Here is a 23761-nt window from a genome sequence, read left to right as displayed (position 1 = left end):
ATTAATTGATTAATGCTATCTTTGCAATAACTGATTACTAATGGGAAAGAGTGACTTATTAATTGGGGCACCGTGAAAAAAAAAAGAAATGTACCTACTTAGCTACAATGTTCTTGTAGGAAACACGTGTAAAAGGTATATACAAGTACCTCGCCTACAGTCCTACAATGTCTGTTGCAGTCATCGTACATCGGAAGACGATTTTACAAATTTAAAGTGTCTAGAAATGCGTCACAGCGATGATTTAGATACCATTCACCTGAAATGCAGCGCGCAGTCACCGATGTTTTGCCAACCACCAACCACCTCTTTTTTGCTCCACCTTAGTCACAGTCAGCAGTTAGCAGAAAAACATTTCACCATTCTGATCCGCCGACAAAGTGTCTGCTTAGTAATTGTGATCTACAAATACAATAAAAAAACCAGGCGCCTTCCGTTCTTAAGGCTCTTTCAATTTTTTCTACGCGTAAAATTTATCAATAATAAATGAGACATCCCTTTTATAACAGCAACGTTGGTATAGTTTAGGGGTAGTTTTAAGTATTAAAGAGTGGTTAACTCGGTTTTGGCTCATTGCTCGCTCTACCTTAAATCAATAAAGATACCTATTATACAGGAAGGCCAAAAAATAAGTGCATTCGCAAAATTAACTATCATCGAATTCATCTAACAACCAAACGCGGAGTTTGAATATAAACTAAGTACTTATACCTCCCTACCAGAAACCTATACACGGTGGCCAAAACATAAGTGCATTCCCGTTGCCAGGAAGGTTTTGGGATTACACCGAGCAACTTTTACTATGGGACCAACAGCGAAATCGCGAAAAAAGATTTGGCTGTTTCATACATTTTGGTCGGTCCATTTTCTATGGGAGGGTAATTTTTTTTTGGATTTGTCCCATAGTAAAAGTTGCTCAGTATAATCCCAAAACCTCCCTGGCAACGGGAATGCACTTATGTTTTGGCCACCGTGTATAGGCTTCTGGTAGGTATTAGGTATAAGTACTTAGTTCATATTCAAACTCCGCGTTTGGTTGTTACATGAATTCGATGATAGTTAATTTCGGGGGGCGATTTAATTAATAGCATTTGAACCGTTCTCTGCGGCATAGGGTCGAATAAAATACCTATGCTTATTTACGGTGTTAAATAACTTAAATCAGATAAAAAGCAATAGTCACTTTTTGCTACCGGATACTGAGGGCCTACCGCGAACCACGTTCGACGTGTTGCCTCCCTGTCACACTTACGTGCGAATTCACAAGTGCGACAGAGAGGCAACACTTCGAACGTGTATCGCGGTAGAGCCTCTGGTTGTGTGATGAATTAAGTCAGTGTTCGCTGGCGCTTTGTGCCTTATCGCAGGCGGCGTGGTGCGGGGCGGCGGCGTGGTGCGGGGCGGCGGCGTGGTGCGGGGCGGCGACGAGGTGCGGGGCGGCGGCGGCGCGAGCGCGGGCGCGATGGCGGCAACTCTCAATAAAGCGCCTACCCTACCTGGAACATCAGGTGGCGATAAATTATAAATATCGCATTTATCACAGGTATATGGCATTTTAGAATTTTGCTCGAAAGGAAACGAAGCCCTAAGCTAATAATAATATCTCAAATAAATTGAAGTAAAGCCTGACCAGTAATTGCCAGTAATATACGATCACGCGCCATGTTGCGGAATTTCGGTGGAACTATTTTTTCCATAGTATACTGTATACTGAACTGTCACCCTATATACATGAGAATAACAGCGCCCTCTTGACAATGATCATATGTATACCTACTTATTACTGGTCAGGCTCACATCTTCTTATCAGGTTAAAGGATGACTCACGAGTCACGCTAGACCGGGCCGGGCCCGAGCCGAGGTGTCCGACATGTCATTTTCTATGACTGATCGGTGATCACAATTGGTGCTTTCCATATAAAACGAAGCGCCGGAAGCTCCGGGCCGGCCCCATCCTGGTCTAGTTCTATTATGCTTGTCGGTTATAAATCGGACAAGTGCGAGTCGGACTCGATCGTCCACCGAAGATTCCGTACTTTTTAGTATTTGTTGTTATAGCGGCAACAGAAATACATCATCTGTGAAAATTCAACTATGTAGCTATCACGGTTCATGAGATACAGCCTTGTGACAGACAGACGGACAGTAGAGTCTTAGTAATAGGGTCCCGTTTTTACCCCTTGGGAACCCTAAAAATGTGCTCTCTCATCCAGCACCCAGGCCATTAATAAATTAACATCTCTTTCATCAAGATCGGCTCAGTGGTTTCGATTCTATGGTGAAACACACGGGATACCGACACAAGACAAGACCTAGGTACGGAGAGAGCTACATTGTCCAATGATTGTTTAGTGTAACGGAGGCGTATTCTGATATATTGTGATAGGTACGTACTTAACAGAGGGATTAGATAGGTATGGAAGTGTCACTTTTGACACTGACAGCTTTCTTCACCCAGAAACGTCACTTTTGCACCGACAGATCATATCCATATCAAATTCTTTACCTGTTACTACAGTCAGAATACGCCTCACGTAGGTAAGTAAAGTACTCGTATCGTACCTACGCGCGTAGCAGCGGGCGAGCGCCGGCAGAGTGGTGGCCGCGCGCGTTCAATACACTGCGCGCGCACCCGCCGCGCCGTACCCCGTCCTACCTTATCCTTACTTACTTATATGTACTTACAACATTCGTAGCCGTCGTAGGCACCGCATTCAAAAACACTTGGTAAATCTCAAGCAAGTAACAACATTCGGCAAGGCACACATGTAAAGTAACGGGGTCTGTGCTAAGTGCTCAAATATCATAAAAATCAGCCGATCGTAAGAGACATACTATTTAGTGTATGTACCTACATACAATGTACAAATAAATCTTATTCTAAGGAGGCTTTACTATTCCGAATACACTCTATTCTCCTAACCAGATTCCCCAGAATCATTTTTGTAGTTTTTATTTTAGAACCTTTTTAGGGTTCCGTACCCAAAGGGTAAAAACGGGACCCTATTACTAAGACTCCGCTGTCCGTCTGTCTGTCTGTCTGTCACCAGGCTGTATCTCATGAACCGTGGTAGAGGTAGTGGTATTGAAATTTTCACAGATGATGTATTTCTGTTGCTGCTATAACAACAAATACTAAAAACAGAATAAAATAAAGATTTAAGTGGGGCTCCCAAACAACAAACGTGATTTTTGACCGAAGTTAAGCAACGTCGGGCGGGGTCAGGTACTTGGATGGGTGACCGTTTTTATAGATAATGGTACGGAACCCTTCGTGTGCGAGTCCGACTCGCACTTGGCCAGTTTTTTAATTCCTTGTGACTATAAAATTCGATTGTCATTAAAAAAAATCGGTATTTTGGATTGTCGCGTAAGTAGCTGCGTATAGGGTATTCCATGCACCTATCCAATTTCTTTGTCCAATGTGTATTGCGTTGCGTCTCACATTTTGCTTTAATGAGAGATAATAAATAAATATTATAGGACAATTTTACACAGATCGACCTAGTCCCACAGTAAGCTCAATAAGACTTGTAATGTGTTGTGGGTACCTACTAGACGACGATATATGGACACACCCTTTATTCCAGTCCTCGAGAACGATTCGCATAATATATTCGGTATAGATGTTAAATAGGAGTGGTCACAGAATGCATCCTTGTCCTACACCGGCTTCAGTCTTAAAACTCTCCGAGTCAACTCCGTCCACGCGAACTGCTGCAGTACTGTCGACATTAGCCTTTGGACCAGATATATTAGGTGTTGGGGAACTCCCATTTCTGATAGTATCTGCCAGAGTTTCCTACTCCAATTCACTGCGTCGAATGCCTTGCGGAATGACCTGACGCAGTACAAGAATTTGTTCACGTGTGCTCTTTCCAAAAAAAATCCAGAGAATTCAACAACCCTCTATATATCTGCTTTGTGGATTTCCGCAAGGCATTCGACACAAAAGTTTCCTCTCACGAAACCGGCCTGTTCTTGAGCTATTTGACTTGCCAGGTATCAAGGGTTGCCAAACGTCCGGATTTGTCCGGACATGTCAGGATTTTTGACCCTTTTTCCGGATTGCGGCCGGACTTGGCGGTGCCCATGGTCTAATAAAACATGGTCTTCTATGAGTGACACAGGCCTACGTCACAATAACATGGCCGCTATATATAGCGCTATCGCATATTATCATATAGCGCTGTCGCATGATGACGTAGGCTTGTGTCAGTTAGGTGACCTAGAAAACACGGGAATAGAGTACCAGGCGGAGTATATTATTATACCATGGCGGTGCCGTCATATAGCGGCCGTCTCCATACAAAATAATACGGCAAAATATAAATGTAGTAGTATTTTGCGTAGAGACAGCCGCTACACGACGGCACCTCTATCCTAGGAAACCAGAGCCTTTTAAGTGTTTGTAGTTCTTTTACAGACCTCAAAAACAAGTTGTTTCGGTGTGTTAGATGGAAATATCGTGTTGTTCGGAAGGCTGTGCTGTGCCCAGCAGTCGTATACGTGCGTGTTTGCGCTGAGCTCGAGAAGAGGTGTAATGCGCTCGCGGGTCGCCGCCACACGCGAGCACTCGTGTCGTCGCCCGGCCGTGGCCGGCCCGCCGCGCCGCCGTGCTGCTCCACGGCTCCAGCCAGCCTAATGTCAGTCCGGGACGGCGCTCCAATGCGGGCGCACGCAATCTGCGCGCTATCGACCGCTCCGCGTACGAGTACTCGCACCAATTAAAACATATCGTTCTCGATCGGATTATTGTGCGAGTGTGAACATGAGGTGCTTAGTGCTGGTCCTGGTGGCGTTCGCGGGAGCCCGGGCCGTCACCGCGGCGGCCGCTTCCTGCGCCCTCTCAGAGGAGTTCTTCCTGAGGCATAATGTATCAGCTGATGATAGCGATGGACCAGGTGCGGATTGTATAATATAAACACCTCATTTGCACCCAGTCGAGTGGCTAACTATTTAAGTCTACCGTAGTGAAGTAGCATACATCCTGCAAAACTATAAAAATATCTTTTTTATAAGAATACATTTATACCTACCTACCTAGTTTCCTATATAGAATACGTATTTCTCATATTTCTTATAATTAATGAGTGGTTTGTACTCACACGACACCCACTTAGGTAGGTACATATTTTACTTCACTAAAATATGTATGTTCGTACCTATGACTTGTCGTATTATACTTAATACTTACCTAATACGTAGGTATACCTAGTATATCAATAACCTAGCTATTCATATACCAACTTTATTTATCTCCATGTCGGCGGCCGATCGTAAGATCAGGCAGATCGTAATGTTCCTGTGTAATGTTTTGACGATAGTCACATTAACTCAATAGATAGGTAGGATAGGTTCGTTAGGTTGCTTCAGATGCCCGAAGGGCAAACTGCCCAGAAATAGGAGCCCCGCGTAGCGGGGCTCCGTCGACTCAGGGAAGGAGTCAAAGATTTTCACGTTTCACGATATGCCTAGGAATTTCACTATATGCCTGATCTTACGATCGGCCGCCGACATCCACATGACATTTCTATTGTCATGTGATGTAAGAGTTTGTAAGTAGCATGTACATAAGTGGGTACCTAGGTACCTACTGTAGGAAGGTTTTAATTACTAATCTGCTGAGTAAGTAGGTAGAGCTTATGTACCTTTAGAGTAAAAAACTTGTAAGTAGTTACTTACTGATAGAGATCTTCTAAACTAACTCGCGCTGATTTTGAAATGACTAAAGTGTGAGGGTGCCAATGTAATCCATATTTTTACAAGAATTAATTACGCGTTTATGGTAGTAGGTTATATACTACTCGTACTCTGTCACTCCCACTCCAAAGTCTGCAGAATTACCTGCCTTGCTCCGACTGATATTTGATTTGACCGATGATATTTAATTTACGAAAATACCTAGATAAGAAGGGGATTTCAAATTTACTTACACACTGCGCTTACTGCAGTGTCGCATGGCCTTTCTTCGAACCTGGTCCGGCACACTGCCGAAGTCTCTATTAGAGTTAGAGATAGGCTTTATTGATGCTGTTTCGTCTTTTAAATCGGTGCCTGGGTACGAGTATATTGTAAAGTTTACCTATTTAGTAGATACCTATCTAATGTACCTCTGTAGAGAGTTACAATTAATTACATTTATTAGTGCACCAAATGCATCATTTCGTCCAGGATGATGGAGTACCTACCACCCTACTTACTTAGATGCTCGTGTATTTTATTACAGAGGTAAATAAACAGCATGTTGAGCATGCGTAGAGTTCCTTAGTTGCCCGCCCGTTACAATTTAATTGGAGATGGGGTTGGAAAACCGGCCAAGTGCGAGTCGGACTCGCACACGAAGGGTTCCGTACCATTATCTATAAAAACGGTCACCAATCCAAGTACTGACCCCGCCCGACGTTGCTTAACTTCGGTCAAAAATCACGTCTGTTGTATGGGAGCCCCACTTAAATCTTTATTTTATTCTGTTTTTAGTATTTGTTGTTATAGCGGCAACAGAAATACATCATCTGTGAAAATTTCAGCTGTCTAGCTATCACAGATCACGAGATACAGCCTGGTGACAGACGAACGGACGGACGGACGGACGGACAGCGGAGTCTTAGTAATAGGGTCCCGTTTTACCCAAAGGTACGGAACCCTAAAAACGAACAAAAGGGCATTCTTCGTAGCACTTAGGTATGTATTTTTGTTAAGAAGATGACTTCTTCAAAAAACTCAAAAACAACTTAACTGTTTTAGTAACAAAACTTCCGTGAGAGACACAGACATATAATATTCAAATATATGTATTAAAAACGGGACGGAGTGGTACATGTCGAGCGTTTTTCGACTTAAAAAAAGTAAGTGACCTGTTTTTAATATACCTATGTATTTAATAACAACTTAACTGATCGTGTTTTTGTTAAGCTTATGATTTATAATCTATGTCTACCTATAAATTCCATTCGTAATTTGTATAGGTATATAGGTAAATACTAGCTTTTGCGCCTTTTGCCCGCGACTTCGTCTGCGTGGAATTAGTAATATGGGTACTTACTTAAGTAGGTAGGTACCTTAATTTTTAAACAAGTCTGCTCTTTATTCCACAATTCGCTTCACCCTCAAAAGGGGATGGCTAATTGGTCAACAATGCATAAACATTATTTATTTGTAACGAAAGGAAAGGTCTTGTATTGTAATTCCTTTTTTAATAAATTATTGTTTTCTTTTATAAATATGTAGGTAAGAATATTAATTTTGTATCTGCACTTCACTTCGACTTCTCCAACTAACTTCTTCAACTTTTAACTTCTCTAATTCCTACAAATCCTTCCACTTCTCTTCTCTCTTAAAATCCAATTTGGTGTATTTATTCCCCATACAAACTTCCACCAAATAATGAAATTTAATCCGTAATCAGGGTTGTAACCGCGAAAATCGAAGTTCGCAAATTGCGGGCATTTTTCTCTGTCACTCTAATTACGCCTTCATTGGAGTAAAAGAGAAAGATCCCCGCAATTTGCGAATTTCGGTTTTCGCGATAGCCCCTCAGGAAACAATTTTTCTAATTCAATCATCAATGGCGATCACATTTGGGTCATTCTCCAGATTTGTGCCTGCGTCTAAACTCCGTCTAACCATACTAAATGTATGAAAAGTTTGACGGAGTTGAGTCTGACCGCATTCCTATAATTCACTAACACAATTCTAAGATATTTATATCATACCCAATTTTTAAGTAGAAATTAAATTTTAAATAAAATTTATTGTCACCCTATCAATGGTTTATCTAATGGTATATGCTAATTGCTAATGGACGTTAATTATTTAATTGGGTAGCAATTTCTTAGCAGCGTAGTTAAGCCGAAGGAATCGGTAGGTACCTACTACTTAGGTAAACAAGCAAGGTGAATTAAGGTTTATACCTATTTATTATATAGGTAGGACATAGGTAGGTAGGTATATAAATGACAAACGTTATTAACTTTGATGAATCATGTCAACTGAAATTGGCCTTACCGATTCCCTTAAAAAGTACTTTCCCACAAATTGCTAGCAGATGAATGATCGCTAGGTAATTGTTACGGATCAACGGTGGGAGTCAGGCGGTGCGGTGGCGCCGCGTGCGCGAGCGCCGCGGTCGGGAGTCTCGCGCGGAATGCAGCTGATCCCTACCGACTGATAGCCGAGACATAACTAGTGTTACTTCATTGCGATATGTTGCGTTTTCAGCTGGTTTCCTACGTTAGCTCAAACTTCCTTTCCTAATCAAAATCTAAACGCTATCTTTTACCATGGTCTAATAAAACATGGTCTTCTATTCCCAGAGTGACACGGGCCTACGTCACAATAACATTGCCACTTTATTTCAACATAACATGTTACATGGGTACATTATACCTATGGTTAATAAGTTAAAATATTTCTTTATAATTTTATAATTTTCATTTATATGTATTTTATCTTAAATTTTACAATAACACGTCATTTTTAATTATTCGTTAGCAATATCTTCCGATTCACAAAAGAAATTTCAGACGTTCGGGTAATTCTGTTTACATTACTGGCAACACAGGATAGCACTGTCACATTTGACAATTCGGATCTAGATAACTTCATGCCCTGACCGTCATCCTTGTCGAACGCGTATTAATTGGTATTTCCTTCTCGCTCAGTGTCAGCAGTCGCAGTGTTTTCCAAACTTTTCACGTCGTAAGCTTGGTAATTAATTTGTAACTGTGAATTAGTTTTTCAAACGTTTGTCTTGTATAGATAAATAAAGTTTAATTTAATACATTAGATTTGTTTTATTTTACTATGTTTCTACATGAATAACTTAAAATTAATGCCGTTAAACTAATTTTCACCGTTGGTTAAAATTCTCCCACATTTTAAAGTTTGAGAACCTGTAAACAGCATGATGACGTAGGCCCGTGTCAGTTAGGTCATACGCGAATCTCGGAATAGAGTACCAGGCGGAGTATATTATTATACCATGTCTTTTACAAAACGGAGGCTCTGCAAGCTTATTATCTTTTGGAAATTAAATATCAATGAATTGGGTTGATAGAGCTTGTAATGCGCCGTTTTCACAGAAATTATCCAATCCAGTTTTTATTATTTCTTAAATATTATGCATCGAACAGTTTATTTTTTATATACCTACTGGGATTTACTTATGTTACTTGTATGTTTTTTACTTGTAGATACATATAATTAAAATGAACAAAACATAAGTATTGTAGGTACACAATTTGTGTTTGACCCATTTTGACTGAAGAGCCGCTGTCAAAATCGTTGTAGCGTTATCTTGGTCCAACTCTATATAAGTTACATAACAATTAGTGAAAACTTTACCCGGAGGTGTTTCAAGTCGGCTTTAACTTGATACATAGGTAGCAGGCAGTATATTGGCTAGGACACATGTTGTGGGTTGGGTGGACATGGACAGGTATGAGGTCGTAGGCGCGTGTAACCCCACACAAGCTTGACCTGTCGTGCGGGTCGCTCCCGCAGGCCGGCGCGGCGCGGAGCGGCGTGGCACCGCGCGGCGCCGGCGGCGCTGCTCTACTTCCTTCCGCGCAGGGCCCACTCTACTTCCGTATACTGACGTCTATTCCGTTTTCTATTCTGGGGATGTTTATTTGTTTCAAATAACAGCAAACATAAGTTAAAAATGTATCTGTTAACAAAAATGTTATTGATAATTTCTAAGCGAGCTCTCGTACTAAGACCAATTTAATTGCAACTTAGTATACATTCTAGAAATGCGGTAGCTTACTATTATCATAATCTCAAAGAAATATTGTTTCGGTTCGGACATTTCGTCATCAAAGTCGATGTCATATTTTTAGCGGTATAAAGTCGTAGGTACTCACAGATATTTAATTATATTTTGTTAGTTTATGAGTCACCCTGTGTATTGATAATGTAATGTAGAGATCTCAAACAATCGTAATAGGATCGAAGAATGTAACTGCCTATTACGAATGATGATAACTTAATAAATTAATAATTGATTTGAAAAAGCTTTTAGCGAGGGACTTGGGTTACTTAGTATGTCGCAAATAGAGCACCAGCAGACCCAGCAATGATGAACTTTTGGGACCTATCACTTCCGGCTCACTTGAAAGCTACTTACTTAGATGAAAGTCGGTAAAAATGAAGTGTAGTTTCGGGCCACGGTCCACGGTACCGCTACGAGGCGGCAGCGGGCGAGGCGGCGGCGGCGAGGGGTGAATGGCGGCGCGTAGGCTTTGTTGGTCGTGCTTGCATTCCTCGCCTGGGAACCGGGAACAGCCCCCCGCCCCGCCGCATTCCTGCCCTCTCTCACTTTCATTGTTCCCGCCGGCGCGGGAGGTCGCGATCCACCTACGAAACCAGTCCCCGTACCCGCAGGAGGAAGGCTCGACGGTTGTCCGCACAAAACACGTCTGACTCCCTATTACATTACTCGAGCCGAGCGCCTATGTAGTTATGGTGCCACTTTAATCGCGTTATGAAATTTTTGCACGTGGGAACATTTAAAGTATATTTGTCGTTTGGGCGTCATGTATGCGTGTAGGTATAATCCTGGCGGACGGCGGCGCGAGCATGGCGCGAGAGCTGCTGCACTGAATTTTGATTCATTTCGGATGGCCGGAATGCCATTGTGGGTCCGCGACCGGTACCTGCGCCGGCGCTCGCAGGTACTGCGCTCAAACTCATTCTGAGTCGCGCGTAACGTCTCCATGCTGCCTCAAAATATCCAAATGCACATTCCAAAACAATTCCACATTTACGTTGTCGTTTAGTGTTGTGACATAGAAATGTGGAAGTTAATACATAATGGTATACGTAGTAAATAAATAGAGGTAGATGATCTTAAATGTCCAGTAGCGCCCTCATTGGGGGCTAATCGGCACGGCAAGCGTTTAGATCAGAGGTCACCAATTAGTTTCTTCAGGAGTCGAGTTTTTAAAATAAAATGACCATCGCGGTCCGTTTCTACTTGAGTTAATTAAAAAAATATATAATAGGTCGACGGTCCGGATCCGGACCGCGGTCCGCCATTTGGTGACCCCTGGTTTAGATGATAAAGTAAAAAAATAAGCAAAATAAAACTAACTATGTGACAAAGACCAGAAGTTTTCGTTCGCAGACGTTTCTCCTTGATTAATTTAGTAATAATAATATACTTACTGATTTATACATACTTAAATTAATTGGTTTATCAGAAAACACAACTCCCCCAATAAGGGCGCAACTGGACGGACGATGCAGTCTTAAGACTCCTAAGAGTGAGTTATCAAAATTCTTGAAACTTTAAACTGCGTCCGCTACCTACTCTACCTAGTTGAAGTTAATCTTTCTAATATGTACAGTCAGCGTAGCACCTTTGCATATAAATTTCTATGCAGGTTGGTACGTTTTCATTGCAGCTGACTGTACTTACTCGACTTCTTAAAACATTATCCCAGACCGACGACTCATAAATATCTACAATTAGAGCATACGAGAGGTTCGTGTTGGTCTTCATCCTCCGAGTCTTCATCCGTAGTAGGAACCGATTCACCAAATGTCACTTTTAGTCAAGGTAGAGGTTAACTTATATATATTTACTCAATATAAAAAGTTCGATGACTTCCCTCAGATGTATAATTGAAAAAAAGAATTTAAAGACCTATTACACAAGTCGGTTTTAAAATTAAGATGTTTGTGGTCATACATAATTACATTAATTACCTCCCGTGTGTGTGTCCTTTTGGAATTCGGGAGTCACCGGAGTCGGTAAAGAATAACAGGGCATTTTTGTCCTAAAGTGACGTTAACGCCAATTACCTTCGATCTGAATCCCTTACTTTTCTAACTTTTTTGTAGCTTATAATATTAACATAACGGCTTTAAGCAATATATGTAGTATCCCATATTTACTTCAAAGTTCATTGTCTTCGAGATATTTGGCATCAAAGTCAATTTTAGGACAAAATACTACTTTGCTGGCCATAACTTTTGTGTTAATTATTTTAAAATTAAAATCTCTGACACATTTTTCGAGACCTCAAAGACGAACCTAAATATGTAGATTTCGTATAGGTAAGTACCTTTCTTCTGATTCTTTACAGCAATCTAGTTACCAATAAAGTGTATTTTAGACAATATTTAAAAAAATCTTAAAAAGTTAGTTGTCCACATCTTTCAATTTCCGGCAGACAAGAATGAAGATTGAAAAACCGCTAGCCGTTTGTCTTATAATTCTATCTGTAGTGCAAATGTAGGAGATACGATTCAAAACTTGAGAAATATTGGTGAGAACCGCGGGTAGCCCCTTAAGAAGTGATATAATGGCAGTACGTATTGAATTGGCATAAATATAAAGAAAGCCGTTCGCAGCGGCTGGTTGGCACCGGTCGCGGTCGGGAGCGGCCCGCGGTATTAATTAACAGCGATAACGCGCCGAGCTAATTATTCTCGTAGTCCAGACATTTGCTGGTCGCTCCCGAGGGGTTATCGCCGTGTTACCTACACTCGCGATTCCCCGTTCAATGCACGCGGTTCTTCTCGACTGTTTTAAACTAGTCAATTGGCCCATTTTAATGAATTATGTAATATAGGTATATATAGGAATATAGGTACCTACTTAGGTTTTTATACTTACCTACTAAGCGTCACTTGCACCATCCCACTAACCCGGGGTTAACCGGTTAAATCGTTAAAGGCTTCGTCACACAGGCGCGTTTTCCGGGCGGGGCATGAGCGGGGCGCACCGCTTTTACATAATTATAAGACGCTCACGCCCCGCTCGGAAAACGCGCCTGTGTGACGGAACCTTAAGTCCTTAACCCAGGTCAAATTGTACTGGTAACCATGGTAACTCCAGGTTCAACCGTTTAACGGGAGTTGATGGTGCAAGTGCCCTAAGGTACCTATGTACTTAAAATATAACCATTATCAATTTTTTATTACATTTCAAAGTCCATCTCTGTTTTTTATTAAGTTTTTAATATATATGCTAAGTTTTTTCTTCTATTGTTCCATTACAGTTCAAAATTCGATTTGATTTTGTCCTTTGAATAGGACATCGGGACTTAAGAGGATATAGGTATTATAATAAGGTTGAGAATTGAATGCCGGTGTGAGCTGGCCGGCTCGGGGCGTCGGGGCCCACGCCGAAGCGGTGCTCGGCACTCGGGGCTTCCCGCGTCGGGTTACCGCGCGGGCACCGGCGTCACGTGACTCATCCACCACAATTCACCACATCACTTCGACCTATTCACTCGATCGATAACTAACCTATCTAAATATGTATGTACTTATAATTATACTTTAATTACACTGTTTACAATGTACAAATTGACTTCAAGATGCACTGAATTTACCAGCTATTCTATTAGTTTAGTTCCTTTTTACTTAACTACCTATTTATTCATTTCCAGTTCTAATTTAGATTGTTTCCAAGTGAACCTATTTCCAAGATTTGCCTCTAGAGTATCGAACGACAGAACCGATTTATTTCCTTCGACACTATTTTGTTTTGAGTAAAACCGGCGACCCACTGAACATCATTGTGGCTACGAGTAAATACGTAATTAATAAATATAAGATAATGCACATCACATCAATAAACAAAAGAATTAGATTGCGATACAGCGAAGAAATGCTGCCATCATCTACGGCACCATTAGTTTGATTTGTTTTTAGATTTTGGTTTTAGGTTTTATAAGTTAGGTAGGTACCTATACATACCTATACCTACACAAATAAATATTAGGCAAAAGTACATGCCTATAAAATAAATAGTAACTGAAGAAAAAATAATGATTAAATGTTAGAGAGATGTATAGGTAGAGAATCAAGAGTATAGAGAAATCCATAACTTACATATAAGTTATACAAACATACATATGTATATCTATGGCCATCACTCAAATAATTAATGATCTCTCCTTGATTTGAAGTGGACCATCACCTCAGCTTTGTGAACCACTTCGCTACCTACGGACTTACGTAAATTTCTTTACAGAAATTTGATGCAATTAGCTTATACTTACGAGTACATGTGCAGGACAGACGTTACCATTGGAATACCTATACTCAGGGAATTAATTGAATTTAGAGCCTACAAGCTCGATAACGTATTTCATATTTACCTATTATAGAGTAGAATTATTATAGTACCTAAATATTACCGGTTCATACCGTGGAAGATTATATTTACTTACATATATTATGAGAATGGTTAATGTTCCAGTATTTCCAGAAACTTATTTGCTAAATTGAGAATCAAACCGAGCGAAGCGAGATGGGTCAGAATCCAAAAACTTAACCCTTTTTTGTATTCATCGTTGTTAGCACATAGTACATTAGCACGAATTTTAATTCATTTCTAACAGATGGCGATAGTAGTAATACAAAGTGTTATTCCTTTATTTTATTTTTTTTAGGTTTATATAATGATATTTTTATGTTTGATAACACATCTAGACATGAATTTAAACTACTATGTTAAATTTCAAACCTATCAGTGCGATAGTTTTTCCGTGAAGTGTACCACAAGAATGCATAGTTTGTCGAATAGTTAAAGGGCTCGCTTCGCTCGCCCTAATTAAATTTTTTATACATTTCTCGGAGATCGTCTAAGCCAGCCGTCGTAATCTCATGACTAGAAATTTGACAAAACAAAGTTTCCCGAGAAACATAAAACAGTTTGGTAGCTAGGAGTAGGTAATACCTATATGAAGATTGATAATTAGGGATCGTAGCAGACAGGTATTCGGTGCGTAACTCGCAGAATGCGTCAAGGGTCAAGGGCCGCTAGACTACTGTTACTGAAGAAGGAACATACCCACTACTTATATACATATAAGGTTATACCTAATATAAGTGATCAGCTGTAATAGCCGGTACGTTGCCCCAGGAAGTGATCCATTTCCCTATCACAGACAATTTGATATAGGTAATTGAATAGATCCAACAATTTATCAATTTGTTAATACGTAGGTTACTATGTTGATTTAATATGTTGATTGATTTATAACTTATAACGTTAAGTGTCGTGAAAACACCTTGCTGAGTAGGCAAAGGTTTAACCATGTAGGCCTACCTATTCAAATCACCTACACAAAAAACGTAAACAGGTGAACATGCGATTTATAACAGTCGTTCATGTCCGAAATCAAAAACCTATTGTATACAATGTTAATCAGTCTACTCTAGAGTTAGACCAAGAAAAGTCTACAACGATTTTAATAGCATACGCAGTGCAAGTGTTATTTATACGTCATAATTTCATAGAAGTTTGACGTTTAAAATAACACTTGCAATGCACTGCGCGTGCTATCAATATTGTTGCAGACTTGTCTTGGTCTAACTCTAGGTACCTACATGCTCGGCTTAGCAAATAGCAAGCCATTAAAATTCATATCATTATTCCGCACTAGCGCGTCCTGTAGGTTTGCTATTGCCTTTGGAGCCTTGGCTCGGTTACATTTGATCTGAACAAACGTCGGTTAAAGAGTGTCATAAATTCGTTAAGTAGTCGGCACAGTACTACGAGTAGTGTTGTGCCGTGAGAGAACATTCTCTCTCTCGAAAAATCCTTCTCTTGAGAATTTCTGCACTTCGAGAACGTTCTCGTGGGCGAGAATTACCTAGAAAGTTAGAAAGGGTCTAAGGAAGGAGAAGTGGCCCCTGTGACGAATATCGGATTTTTATAATGTCATTTGTTGGCTATTTTATAATATAGACACACCTTAACTTTCAGCCCCCTATCTTGAACCGTCCCCGAGATAATGTCAAAAACGTCATTTTATGGATACATTTTTCAAAGTCGTTTTCTCCTGAACTATAAAGACCCCTGTACACAATGGGCCAGAGCCGGCCACTCCAAGGGACGCATTTATGCGTTAGAGGGAGCAAGTGATATTGCTATCTCATTCTACCGCATGGCTGCGTCCCTTGGAGTGGCCGGCGCTGGTCCATTGTGTACAGGGGCCTTAAGGTTGAGCAATCAAACTAAATCATACCTACAAAGAATGAGTAGGAGTGTATAACTCAGATTTTTATAAATATTTAATGCCCTGAAAAAATTATGAATAAAATGTCAGAGATTTTTTTGACAGCTCTTTTCAACAAGTATTTGTAAAGGCACCTATGGAAAAAATCACATAAACTGCAAATAGTATTAGCTACTACCATGCGAAAAATCAATTCAATGTACCTAATTAGTGTAACATACTTAAAAAAAATTAAATGTCAATTTTTTTAACAATGCCTGGATGCGAGTCCTTTAAGCCAAGTCTTTGCTAAAGCGTGTAATTATCAAAGGCGTCTTTCATTATGAAGGAGATTTTCTGTTTAATTGAGGTTTAATTTCGTTGCCTAGCAACAGAGAGTGTTTAGGTTACTCAACTACTGAAACTAAGATAACATTTAATTTTTTAAAGTATGTTGCACCAATTATGTATGTATATTGAATTGATTTTTCGCAGGGTAGTAGCTAATAAAATGCAGTTTATGTGATTTTTTCCACAGGTGTACAAATACTTGTTGAAAAGAGCTGTCAAAAAAATCTCTGACATTTAAATCATTTTTTTTTCAGGGCATTAAATATTTAAAAAAATCTGAGTTATACTCCTACTCATTATTTGTAGCTATGATTTGGTTTGATTGCTCTACCTTATATAGTAAGGCATAACATATGCTATACCTACCAATACAAATACGCAAGAACGTAAAGTCTGGCTTACTAATAAAAGAACATTTACTTTACGGAGAAAAATATCAGTGCTTTCAAGTTGTACCTATCTGAAATAAATTGGAGTACTATTATCGACAGCGGTAATAACATCAATGAAAATTTTAACTCCTTTACAGCGATTATACAAAAATATCTAGATATATGTGTCCCTAAAATACAAATAAAAATAAAAAATGAATTTAATAATAAACCCTGGTTAACTAAAGGTATAACAACATCCTGTAAACATAAACGTCTTCTTAAAATACTGATCTCTAAAACAAACAATCCTATTTTACATGAACACTATAAACATTATGAAAAATTGCTGAAAAAGACTATAAAAATATCCAAAAAGCTGGAATATATTAATAAAATTAAGAACTCAAATAACATCACCAAAACCATGTGGCATATAATAAAGGAACGGACAAATACACTTCCAAAAACGAACAGATTAAATATAAAATTACACATTAACAATAGTGTAACAGATGACCCAAGGGTCGTAGCTGATTACTTTAACAACTTCTTCTTATCGGTGGGAGCAGGAGATGATGGACCTGGCGTGCGCAAGGCAGCCGGACGCCCTGTGCTCAACCCCACTCCCAATTCATTCTACCTACAATCAGTCACTGAAATAGAAATTCATAGTATTATACGAAACTTGAAAAATAAGAGTAGCTTTGGACATGATGAACTCCCACCCGTCCTTATTTAAGTTGCAGACGAACTGTCCGAACCCTTAGCCTTTCTGATAAATCAATCCTTTCCCGAAGGCGTAGTCCCAGATTCACTCAAATTATCAATCATTAAACCCATTCATAAAAAAGGTAAACACACTGACTGTAATAACTATCGTCCCATAGCTCTTTTGCCAACCTTTTCCAAAATAATAGAAACCGCTATGTCAAAAAGACTCTACACTTTTTGTGAAAAATACTCCATATTCAACGAAAATCAAAACGGATTTAGAAAAAAACATTCCACGACATTGGCAGTATATAATTATATATATCAAATATTAAGCATAATAAATAACAAACAATATGCTGTAGGACTATTATTGGATATGAGCAAGGCCTACGATAGGGTATCCTATGATGTGCTGTTGAAGAAATTGAACGGTATTGGAGTAAGAGGAACTGTACATAAATGGTTTGTCTCTTACCTCAAAAATCGAGTGCAATTCGTAGAAATAGAGCATTATAACAACCACACAGGATTGATTTCGCGCATACACTCAAATACAGTAGATGTTACTCAGTCTATTCCCAGTATTAGGTTGCCTACTGTTCCTTATATACATTAACGATTTGCCCTACTCTATTAAATACACCTAGTATCTTATTTGCAGATGACATTTCAGTAGTGCTTCCGTGCATAGATAACAACAATCTGAAATCTAACCTTACCCATATCCTGAGTGAACTAGATTCCTGGCTAACCGAGCATAACTTAAAATTGAATTTTACTAAAACAAAATTTATGCAGTTCAGACCATACCAAAAACAACCGTGTATAGATTTCTCTCACAATAATATCAAATTGGACCACACAGATACATTTCCCTTGTTAGGATTAACAATGACACAAACGTTCATTGGAAAGACCATATTCAGAAAGTTAGCAATAAACTATCCAGATTTTCATATGCCATATTTGAATTTAAAAAAACAACCGTTTAAAAACTGCCATTTCCGCCTATTATGCTTACGCCCACTCTATACTCCGCTATGGCATGCTAATGACGTATTTATTTTACAAAAAAAGTACATCCGAACTTTAGTTAACATAAAACAATGGAAAAGTTGTCGACCATATTTTTAAGACCTAAGAATATTAACACTTACCTCCTTATACATTTTTGAAGTTTGCACTTTCGTCAAGCTACACAGCTCTTTTTTTCTACAAGCAAAAGACCGCCACACAAAAGCATTATAAATCTTCGCCACAATAACTAGCTTTCCTTGCCTACTTCTAGCTTAAAAATATTTCATTCCGGACCACACATGATGTGTATAAAAATCTAATAAAATACCCCAATCAATAAAACAAATCGAAAACCCAAATCTATTCAAAAGATCGTTTAATAAATACCTAACAAATAAATCTTTTTACAAGCTGCAGGAATTTTATGATGAGGTATCATAATTATTATTAGAAATATGTATAGGTATCTGCACTTAAACCATTTTGTTTCATTTTATATTAAATAAATGTTATTAATATTATGCTTAACGTAAGCAAATTAGCTCTTACGATACACTAATGTGATCTCATATAGGTATATAATGTTATGTAATTCAGAAGAAACTGTTGTAGTACTTAGTTTGTTATTTATTTATAAGATTGCTGCGCCCTTGAAGGGTCCATATTATGTATAGGTACCTACCTACCGAATATTATGTAATATGTTTGCAATAAATGCTTTTTGACTTTTTTAGTTCAGGCGAAAAACGACTTTGAAAAATGTGTCCATAAAATGACGTTTTTGACATTATCTCGGTGACGGTTCAAGATAGGGGGCTGAAAGTTAAGATAGCCAACAAATGACATTATAAAAATCCGATATTCGTCACAGGGGCCACTTCTCCTTCCTTAGCCTGCTAGACCCTTTTAATATTAGTTTATCTTAATTGAAGTAATCGGTAGACAAATGGAACAGAATATTCTAAAGGCGAAATCCTCTTTACTCTCGGGAAATTTCCGAGAACATTCTCGGGAAACTTCTCGATGAGAACATGCTTCGACACATTTCCATATAAAGCTTCCATAGTTTTTTAAATATAAACTATTACTATGTAAGTAAGTTTATAGATCACGGTTGTGTCATTGTCATCATTGGCCTTGTCATTTTCGTACATGTGTTTTTCAAATATATAATTACCTACTTATGTTTTTAGATTCTACTTTTAACTTAATTAACTTAATAATTATCGGTTATCGGAAATATTCATAATATTTTCGAGTTTGAAGTTGAAGAGACATAAAAAAACAATTCTTTTTTTGCGATTAAATTACACTTATTTGTTTGTAGTTGGTAAACTAAACTCGCCTGAGTTTGCCAGTTAGTGGAATAATACGTAGACGAGTATTAATATGTATTAAGAGTGCCAGTTACATCATCGCCGGCTAAAGAAGACCACATGTGCGGTCATTGTTAATTTGTTACATGAGTACATACTATAGGTACTATTAGGAGTAGGTAGGTATCACCTAATCGAATATGAGTAATAAGCTAAATGTAGTCAACTTAAGCATGAATTATGATTGATCCATCGTTAAATATAGGTATATGTACATAGTTAGAGTTGCTGCATCTAGCTATATTAGGTACCTACCTATAATAATAGTACAAAAAATACAAATAGGAGGAAGTAGGTATAGGTTAGTAATAGTTAAAATTCTCCAAAGTAGCCACCCATCTTGTAAAATTTATAATTTGTAGATATAATATGAAGGTATAAGAATGTTCATTCGTGTATTCAAATAAGTTTGTTATGTTATAAATATGTTTGTGTGAGCAGAGCACTCGACTCGCCTGTCTGAATCCGTTGCCCCAATTATCTAGGTCGTCGATGCGCGTTCTCACATATTTATCACAAGGCTGAATGTCACCTATATTTTAACGTACCCGAGAACTTAAATAGGTACCTATTATTCGGACTGGCAGGTCAAATCAGAAACTTACTCGAGTACAGTAGCAGACGAAACGTTGAATGAATTCGTTAGTATCTATATTGTTAGCATATTGGACTGATTGTGACATTATACAATATTAATACTGTCTGGGAAAAAAGGTTGGCGTCATTCTATATATTTTCGATTGATTGTTTCAGTTATAATTATAAATATTAAATAACTTATTTTAATTACAGCCAATTGATTAAATAAGTAGCTATAAGTACCTGATATCGGATCATGGCATGTACTTACCTACTGTGGCAACAGTAATGTGGAGCTATGCACCGAAGTAGGCGGGCAGGAGTAGGTCGGAACAGGAGCGTATTGTAGCTGTCGAGCGAAGTAGTATCCATCAGAGATAAGCAAGTCCGCGGTAACGAGATCAGCGGCAAGTTCCACACATCTCGGTGGCGCCTCATTAAAACTTGCGTTATCAGCAGCCGGCACTCAGGTGCTCCGCCGCGCGCACGCCGGCCTGCGGGCCTGTCAACTACGTTGCACGTTTCCTTTGCCATGCCATGCCGTGCCACAGTCATTCTAAACTATTTGGAGCCGATTGCAACAACGAGTGATGCGGAGAGGATGCATAGAACAAATTAGAACGAGCGCGTGTCACAATACGGTTAATTAGGATAACGAAGAGCCTTCATAATGGGTATAGATGATATGAAATAAGAAATGAGCAACACATGAACACACCACACGAGCCAAAGGCCGGGTTGTTCACGGGATGTAAAAAAACCGCTTTAAAAAAACACCCAGGAACTAAGTGTTAAGTTTTGTTAGGTATTAAAATTTCGGTGCGAATGGTGCGATTATTTCAATTTTTTTATACTAATCGAGTGTGCCATAATGTACTTAATGTTGATTTTTAAGGTTCCGTACCTCAAAAGGAAAAAAACGGACCGCTTATAGGATCACTCGTGCGTCTGTCTGTCCGTCCGTCTGTCACAGCCTGTATATCAAATAAAAAAGCTCATTTTGAGAATTTCAAATATATTTTTTATTATTTTAATATACATAGGTTAGAACTGTTAGAAGTTATTTAAGATTAATTAGATTATAAACGAAAAATGACCATTCCCGCCCCTTTATCTCCGAAACTATGGGGTCTAAAATTTTGAAAAAAATACACAGATTAGTTCTTTACATATGCGTGAGTCGGACTTAATGTACGGAACCATTGGAACTTGGAACGCGAGTCCGACTCGCACTTGGCCGGTTTTTTTGTAAGTAAAGTTCCGTAGTCAGCTAGGAATACTACGAACCTTAAAAAGATTTGGCCGTAAAAACCTGAAGATGATATATTTTTGGTCAGTACTGTAGGTAGGTAGGTACATATTGTTATTTTTCATATGGTGTGATTTCGTTTTTTTTACAAATTAATTAAAAACAGATGGGGTAAGACTGGTAAGAGAAATATCGTTTATCTTTATAAGGGCAAGATTAAGATATTACCAAACGAATTGGGTAACGGCTCACACACCACATATACATAAAACTATTAATTACAGAGTAAACATATGTACCTAGCTACGTACGGACAGGACAGGACAGATGGGCCGACTCTGTTCCGTATGATATTTTGGCTATGGAACCCTAAATACAACGCTATCAGCTATTTAGGCAATACCTGTGCGGTTATTTATGACTCTTTCCGTGATTGCCCATACCGAGAAGTAAACTGTCAGTGTAGATATACATATGTATATGGTAGCTCTACATGTACATATATTGTTTGTTAGATTATTACCACGCACGTATTACGTATTACGTCCCTAGGTAACGGTGGGCGAGGCGATGATTGATGGATGGGAAATAAAGATATTCTGGGAAAAAGTGCCTGTACTAGTTGGATATACTTATGTACTCGTATTTAAATATTTATCTAATAACTTTAAACGAGTAATTCTTGTATATATATTTATTTATTCATATATATATTTCGGGGATCTAGAAAACGGCTTTAACGATTTCGATGAAATTTGCTATAATGGGGCGAAAAATTGATCTAGCTAGGTCTTGAATCTCTGGGAAAAAGTGCATTTTTAAGTTTTTGTGTTTTTCGAGCAAAGCTCGGTCTCCCAGATATTATTAATAATATGGCAAAGTATCCGTATCCGTAGAGCGTGTTTTCTGCTGATCCACTTTTTTAAAGCGCGTAATGCATGTGACGAGTAGCAATTGTTGTCGCTGTCGGAGCAATGTAGTTATATTTGGGAAGCAGCTCGATGCTACTGTAGTTTGCAATATTATGCTCGACTGTCGAAATCCGCGAACCCCCGCGCGGGCCAGCCGGCCGCTGGCGGCGCAATGCGGCTCGAATGCACAATATGTAGGTATTTGCATCATTGCGACTGCTGCGCCGGGTCACGCCGTATCGGCAACGCGCTTTTTTGTACCCGACAATATTGTCATCAGAAATAGTCCGCGCGCGAACCCTCGAATACACAGAATTGATGCGCGGACTATAGGTAGGTAATACCTACCTTTGAATTAGTCGATGCAGTGAACAAGGCTGCAGATACTAAGATTGGCAGCAGCATCCTAATAGAATTTACCTGCTGTTGAAATTTGTTTAGTTGTGGAACGATACTTTACTTATTTACAGAAACAATTTATTATTCATATTTATTTATTTACTTAATGTAGGAAAGGTTTCGTTTTATTCGTTAAATAATTTTTGAGGGTTCCGTACCCAAAGGGTAAAACGGGACCCTATTACTAAGACTACGTTACGTCCGTCCGTCCGTCCGTCCGTCCGTCCGTCCGTCCGTCTGTCACCAGGCTGTATCTCACGAACCGTGATAGCTAGACAGTTGAAATTTTCACAGATGATGTATTTCTGTTGCCGCTATAACAAATACTAAAAAGTACGGAACCCTCGGTGGGCGAGTCCGACTCGCACTTGTCCGGTTTTTTTACAAATGTCATCTTCTTACCGTTTTCAGTGCACAAGTGCTACTGCTCATTACAGTCATTACATAACGCATGCATGCGGCATCACTACGTGGAAGGCTATGGGCAATTTTTTGTCTCATTTTAGCTACTTACCTATTCTACCTTAAAGTTTTTTTCACTCCGACTATCGGTCTGTAACTAACTGTCATTCATGACACACAGATCAATCGAATTAAATACATACAATATCTATCAACACGTGTCAGGTTTATAAATGGAGCTGTGGGTATTACGTTTGAACGCGCTGCGATCGTGGGACTGACCGCGTCCGAAACCGTTTGTCGGCCGACGCTGATTGAAATTGATAGCGGGAAAACTGTCTTACACCTCCGCTGCGGCCGATCGCCCAGATAATAGCTGGCTTCCATTTTATCCGATATTCAAATACAACCATCATTTACATGGTTC

The 23761-nt window shown here is 39.1% G+C and overlaps 1 protein-coding gene across 1 annotated transcript in view; it reads left to right on the top strand.

Moving 5' to 3' along the window:
* The first annotated feature begins 4657 nt into the window (after nucleotides 1-4657).
* Nucleotides 4658-23761, top strand: part of LOC134804794 (division abnormally delayed protein) — an 85493-nt gene continuing 66389 nt past the window's right edge. Inside the window, exon 1 of the mRNA XM_063778035.1 lies at nucleotides 4658-4904. Within this exon, the coding sequence (XP_063634105.1) occupies nucleotides 4772-4904 (133 nt within the window). The 5' untranslated portion in view covers nucleotides 4658-4771. The remainder of the gene's footprint in view (nucleotides 4905-23761) is intronic.

Source organism: Cydia splendana, chromosome Z (genome assembly GCF_910591565.1).
Source record: "Cydia splendana chromosome Z, ilCydSple1.2, whole genome shotgun sequence".
Taxonomy (NCBI): domain Eukaryota; kingdom Metazoa; phylum Arthropoda; class Insecta; order Lepidoptera; family Tortricidae; genus Cydia; species Cydia splendana.
Note: the sequence above shows the minus strand (reverse complement) of the source record. Positions and strands in the feature narration are given on the sequence as shown.